At 28.8% G+C, this 5,956-nt stretch overlaps 3 protein-coding genes across 3 annotated transcripts; 1 reads left to right on the top strand and 2 right to left on the bottom strand.

Moving 5' to 3' along the window:
- Positions 1-778: 778 nt before the first annotated feature.
- On the bottom strand, positions 779-1,288 carry LOC108573351. Its single transcript, XM_017935759.1, has 2 exons — positions 1,058-1,288; positions 779-892 (listed from the first exon to the last, which is right to left on the bottom strand). The coding sequence occupies exons 1-2, from the start codon at positions 1,286-1,288 to the stop codon at positions 779-781; spliced, it is 345 nt and encodes a 114-aa protein (XP_017791248.1).
- Positions 1,289-2,759: 1,471 nt separating this feature from the next.
- Positions 2,760-4,398, bottom strand: LOC108573321 (protein CLP1 homolog). The gene is made up of 3 exons (XM_017935729.1): positions 4,188-4,398; positions 3,019-4,076; positions 2,760-2,871 (listed from the first exon to the last, which is right to left on the bottom strand). The coding sequence occupies exons 1-3, from the start codon at positions 4,284-4,286 to the stop codon at positions 2,760-2,762; spliced, it is 1,269 nt and encodes a 422-aa protein (XP_017791218.1). The 5' UTR covers positions 4,287-4,398.
- A 219-nt stretch (positions 4,399-4,617) lies between these two features.
- LOC108573338 (dolichyl-diphosphooligosaccharide--protein glycosyltransferase subunit DAD1) lies at positions 4,618-5,753 on the top strand. The gene is made up of 2 exons (XM_017935746.1): positions 4,618-4,864; positions 5,623-5,753. Exons 1-2 carry the CDS (start codon positions 4,660-4,662, stop codon positions 5,751-5,753), a joined length of 336 nt encoding a protein of 111 aa, XP_017791235.1. The 5' UTR covers positions 4,618-4,659.
- The last annotated feature ends 203 nt before the right edge of the window (positions 5,754-5,956 follow it).

Raw genomic sequence — 5,956 nt, 5'->3', positions numbered from 1 at the left:
ATGGAACACAGACTTCGTTTTCGTGTTTGAAACGCTTGTTAATAGTTTTTTTTTTTTTTTTCGAAGAAACAGAGGGTTCTCTTTTTTTGTTTTTGTGAACGAGAAAAAGGGATTCCGGTCTGTTTCCACTTATACTTAAAATATACGATTATTATAATACATTTTATATTAATCCTATTCGTCTGTTTTTATTGTTGAAACCCGCCTTTCCTTTAATATCGATTACGATTAGCTTTCTTTATCATTTTCGTTATTATCGTCGTCAGTGTTATCGATTTTGTTGCGAATAATAATGTTAAATAATTCCATTTATATGTTACGAGTATTATTTATAATTACGACTTAGTATCAGTGCTGCCTTTTTTAAAACTAGTATATAGGTAAGGCGCTATTTAAAAACTATGCGTCAGGAGTAAGCAATTTTTTTTAAAAGAATTTTTTTCACAGTTATCCGCCAAAACGAGTGCTGAGTTTTGAAATTCTCGGTTTTAGTTTTAATAGTGGAACAAATCGAAAATGGCAACGAATTAACGGCTAATCTTTTCTTACAATCTAAACCGCATTCAAAGCAAAGATGGCATTGTATATACAAAATTCTTAGTAATTTTTTAACATGTTTTATAACAATAAACAATGTAATTTTATTTCATCAAATTGAAATAAACCTATTATCAGATGTATCGAGAAATTGAAGTGAAATAAATGTTGGTAATCATGGAATTGATTAAGCTAATTTATTATAATTATTTTTTTTTTATTGATAATATGATGTGGGTTATTATTGTATTTTTGTAAAATTTGTAGATAATTCATTGAAAATTCTGTTCAGTTTTTCCTCATATGCTGTAGAATCCTGTATTTTTGATTTCAGCTCCATCAACATTTCTTTTAACTGAAATATATTACAAAGAGTATCAATAACATAAATGCAATCATATTTTTGCTGATATATGATTTCTTTATAGTATAAACAATACAGCAAAATAGTAATAATAAAATACTGCATAAGAATTTCTATAACATGGTCATTAATGTAATTTCAGTGTAATTTGTGCACCTTATAACATAGATTTTCTATTTCTGGATGTAATTTGTCATTATTGGAAAACTGGTTGGATTTGTTTACAGATAGAGCAATTAGTTTACATTGTAGATACTTTATTTTTGCTTTGTTTCTTTCATTGATTGCATGAAAACAAAGACCAAAAGTTTGTAACCGTTTGTTCGATTGAATTATACCTTTAGCACTTTCTGTCAAGTATTTCTGTTCTTTAGATATTTTGACCATATTTCTGAAGTGAAAAAGCAAAAATAAGAAATTGATAGCATAAAGGAACAAACATACCATGATTTAAAAATAATATTAATATTAAAATTGATACTAAATGAATAGTCGTTATAAGTACATATTTACTGGTTTAATATAAGTTAACATTTACTGATATGTTAGTATAATTTAAAAATGTATGTATTAACCTATGAATATGTAATTGTTTTAGTGATAGTGGAATAGTGAAATTCCAATTTTGATGGAATTTTACTTTTTTTCTTACACGTCAATATTTGCAACAATTTTCTCGTGGTCATTTTTCAATTCTGTTAACGTTTTTTCTAGTTCCTCTTTTCGCCGAGTTTCCCGCCGTAGCGTGTTTTTCAAACTCTCAATTTTAAGTTTGAATTTCGCGGCCTCGGTTCTACTAAACAGCGTTTCCTTTGCTAAAACCTCGCGTTCCTTGAGCATACTTTCGTATTTTAGTGACAAGTTTGAATAATCAATTTTATCACGCATTTTTTCTTCTTCTAGGCGGTTAATCGTTTCCGACGCTAATTTTAAACGACCTCGCAACTCACTCAATATTTTTCCTTGACCTTGTAAAAACGAATCTTTCGAGCAAAGCTCTTCACGTATTAAAAGACATTCCTTTTCTAAATTATCCAATTCTCTCTTAAAGAAAAATTACTTTTTAACAAATTTTTCTTTTTATTTAAATAAGTTTTAAATATAAATCTTAATAAGATAATAACGAAGTTATTGGTAAAATAACAATTTAGTACTTACTGTATTCCGTTGAAATTCGTGAATCATTCGGCTCAATTTCTTCTCAAAATGAAAAATATCCTGCACGTTAGGTCGAATGTGTTTCATATTTATAGGCTCTTTTCACTTATCTAATACTTAATTTAGGACAATGACTATGATTGTATTTTGTTATGTCTTATAACATATCGGAAATCTTTACGCCAAAGAGGTTTGAAGTTTGAAACATGGTTGGTGTCACTTCGATATAATCGATTTATCGAATTTCACAGAAACCTGAAACGCAATTAAATAATTTTGTAAAAATCATATGCTTCAAGTATTATAAAAGAAATAGAAAATATTTCTTTATTTGTACTGTTTATACGGAAATTACAATTTATATAAAATATTTATTAAAGTATTTTATGAATACTATGTTCATTGACATTATTTGAACTTGCTTTCAAATATTTAATTTCTTTCATTGAATTCACATAGATATTTTGTATCAATTTATTTTCATTCAAACAGAAAATATTTTTTGATTTTTTATTTACATTAAAATTGATATTTATGTACTTATTAATACAGTATGTAAATATAATTCGAACACAACTACATTTACAGGATGTATCCAAAATGCTACAGTTAAAACAGGGGTATGAAAGGACTTAATAAATACAAATACATTAACAAAAAAATTGATTTTATTAAGATCTTAAATAGTACGTATAAAAAGTTAATGACTATCCATAAATTGAATATCTGAAAGTAGTAAAACTGTGTTTGGCAATGGTCTTGGTTGTGGACTCAGAACTGTGAATGCTTGCCTCTCCACATCAACATTGGTTCTACAAATAAGAAAAATATTTTGTAATACTAATGCTTATAGAATAATATTAACTTCATAATATTATAAAATATCACGTAATTTGTATATTCTATTATTTTTATGTAAAATGTTTCTTTTAAAGTCATATAATATAAAGGACCCTTACACACAAACAAATCCAGCAACGTTAGTTTGCACTACATCGTCCTCTGGTGAATCGGCGAATGATACTGATAATAAGTGATGAAGAAGATTTGGTCCAGGTGTAACAGCTACTAATTTTGTTAAATTATCCTCTGCCTTCATGCCTAGCGGCATGCACGAGGCAGGAAGCACTGGAGCTCCAATTTTATATAATCTAGCTTCACTCCATTTCACTTCAAAACTATGTGGATAAAGTGGAGTTCTAGATCCATAAAAATATTCCCTAACACCCTGATCTCTGGCTTCTGTCCTTTGTGCTTGACTCCTTTCTACAACTCCACCACTTTTTGGTAGAAATACAACTTTCACAAAATCTGGCATATCTCTAACAAGTTCATTATAAAGTCTTTCTTGATCTAGTATCAAAATAGCATCAACTTCAAAAGCCTGAGCAGCATGAGTTAATAGTTTGTATCCATCTCCTTTCACCCAACCACAAGTGTTTATTACAATTCCTGAAACTCTGGCTTTTTTGTTTGCTTGAAGTCTATCTGAACAGACTTCTGCCAGGCGTGTTACAAGGAGATTATAAAGAGCAACATTGGCTTGTGGAGATTTATGTCCAAAATGAAAGACTAATGGTGCTTGCTGGCTGAAACCATCAACTACATTCGATGGACGTTCAACTAGCAGTGCTCCAACGGTGCCAGGTATTGCTATGTGACCTTGACCAACATCTAAGTCTACAAAAATTGGCCTACGACCCATTCTAACTGCATAATTTAGTAGAAGTCTACAAAGTGTTGATTTTCCTACATCACAAGGGCCTACAACCATTGTTATTGGTCCCCTAGTGTCATCTTTCTCTGCAGTTTCCCTGAGTCTTTCCATTGCAGCATGACAATTTAAATAAAGTCCCATTGGAGTCTCTTTGGCAACATAGCTAACATCAGTTTTTCCAACTAATTCCACTGTACAACCTTGCCAAGTAAATACAGCTACTTTAGCACCAGCTATAAATTCATATTTCTTTCCTTTTACCAACTCTGTACCAAATACTTCTGCTAAACCACTTTTCAACTACAAAACAAAATCGAAATTAAAATAGTAAGAAACAAACTATAAAAATAGATAATAAAATCCAATAGTCAAAATATTAAAAAAATATTTAAAAAATATTTTGATGCTTACTTCAAGCGTGACTTTCTCATTCTTCGTCTCAACCTCAAAACGTAATTCACAATCTGAATCTAACTTAAACTCCTGCGTTTGAGCTTTTTCGTCTGTCATTTTTTTAATATAAATCACACCCACTCGTCACATACCTTAATAACGACATTTATGCAACGTATTCACGTCAATTATTTTTTAATATTATTTCTTGTTTACGTAGTGTATTCTAACCTCCACATTAATAACCTAATCTTTTGCACTATCGATATTTCGTACAATCAGCAGTACTATCGATAATTGAAGAATGTTGAAAATAAATACACGCTATGCGATATTTAGGAAGTATCGTATCGATTATTGCAACTATCGGCATATATATCGATTGTTGTATCTGTCGATAGTACTAATAGGACGAAAGTGCCGGTGCCACGCGTACTAACATCAAAGTTTGCTCCAACCTTAAACGAAACGTCAAATTATTCATAAAAAAATGACTGCTTTAATGGTTCTTGCAAAATTTTGGTCAGAGTACGCGAAAAGTACACCAAAAAAGCTTAAAATAATAGACGCTTATCTGCTCTATGTGTTTCTAACGGGTGTTACACAATTTATATATTGTTGTCTGGTCGGTACATTCCCCTTCAACAGTTTTCTCAGTGGATTTATTTCTTGTGTCTCTTGCTTCGTCCTTGGAGGTATTGTTAGCAATTGTTTTTACATAGATTAAAGAGTTTCTTATAAATTTTAGTAACTAATGTGTTGATATTGAATAATTTTACATGATGGTACTCTTATCAATTCTTGTGATACTTGTAATTATTATACTTTTTACTTCTTTAATTATTAAATCTGTTAGTGATTGTAATTTAATTGTAGAAGTTTTTTAAAAAATAAGCTATAAAGGTTCATAATAATAGTCAATTATTATATTAGTAATGGTGTAGTTTTATTGTACCATCTGTTCATAATTTCTGTTAAAAAATCAAAATTAATATCCATGTTAATGTTTCTTTTATTGTATTAAAACATCTTTCAAATTATATACTCGTTACTATTATATTTGTGAAGAATTAAAAGTATATTTGATGAATATTAAATGTGTTGACAATTATAGGTTAACATATTATCTACATTTGTGCTTGATGTATTTTAGATATGATAGGTATTAATTTTGTTTACTGTAAATCTATATGCTATCTTTCTTTTTAATATAATTTGCAAATTTGCAAATTATACAAGTTATACAGTTCTTTTTATTACTACTTTAGTAGTTCAGTACTATTTGATAATATGTTTACTTTGTACACATTTTAAAATTAATTTGTTAATTTGAGGTTCATCTGTTTCGACAACCGAACATAATAAAGATATGAAATTTGTCTTAAACAGTTTATTTTAAAAGATATTTATTAATGTATATTTCTTACACTATTCTTCCTTTTATCTGTTTCAGTTTGTTTACGACTACAAGTAAATCCTCAAAATAAAAGTCAATTTCATGGAATAAGTCCTGAGAGAGGATTTGCAGACTTTATTTTTGCACATGTCATTCTTCATATTGTTGTAATGAATTTCATTGGTTGAAAATGAGAAATAAAATTTTACGTATGTTTTAATAAAATATTAAATGTACAGCATTACTGCATTCAAACCATATTATTAAGAATAAATACCATGTCTTAAGAATATCTGTATATTTAAAAATAAATGTGATAATTGAGGAAGGCACTGAAGAGTAAACTAGAATTTACTTTTATTTATATAAATTGCATTTTTTACTGAATAGT

The sequence above is a fragment of the Habropoda laboriosa genome, unplaced genomic scaffold (assembly GCF_001263275.1).
Source record: "Habropoda laboriosa isolate 0110345459 unplaced genomic scaffold, ASM126327v1 scaffold134, whole genome shotgun sequence".
Lineage (NCBI taxonomy): Eukaryota > Metazoa > Arthropoda > Insecta > Hymenoptera > Apidae > Habropoda > Habropoda laboriosa.
The sequence above is the reverse complement of the archived record's forward strand: the minus strand, read 5'-3'. Positions and strand labels throughout refer to the sequence as shown.

Coding starts and splice junctions, on each gene's coding strand:
- LOC108573338 (XM_017935746.1), top strand. CDS start 4,660: ATGACTGCTTTAATGGTTCTTGCAAAATTTTGGTCAGAGTACGCGAAA. Junction 4,865..5,622: donor CTCTTGCTTCGTCCTTGGAG/GTATTGTTAGCA, acceptor TATCTGTTTCAG/TTTGTTTACGACTACAAGTA.
- LOC108573321 (XM_017935729.1), bottom strand. CDS start 4,286: ATGACAGACGAAAAAGCTCAAACGCAGGAGTTTAAGTTAGATTCAGAT. Junction 4,077..4,187: donor ATGAGAAAGTCACGCTTGAA/GTAAGCATCAAA, acceptor TTTGTTTTGTAG/TTGAAAAGTGGTTTAGCAGA. Junction 2,872..3,018: donor GTTGCTGGATTTGTTTGTGT/GTAAGGGTCCTT, acceptor TCTTATTTGTAG/AACCAATGTTGATGTGGAGA.
- LOC108573351 (XM_017935759.1), bottom strand. CDS start 1,288: ATGGTCAAAATATCTAAAGAACAGAAATACTTGACAGAAAGTGCTAAA. Junction 893..1,057: donor TAGAAAATCTATGTTATAAG/GTGCACAAATTA, acceptor AATATATTTCAG/TTAAAAGAAATGTTGATGGA.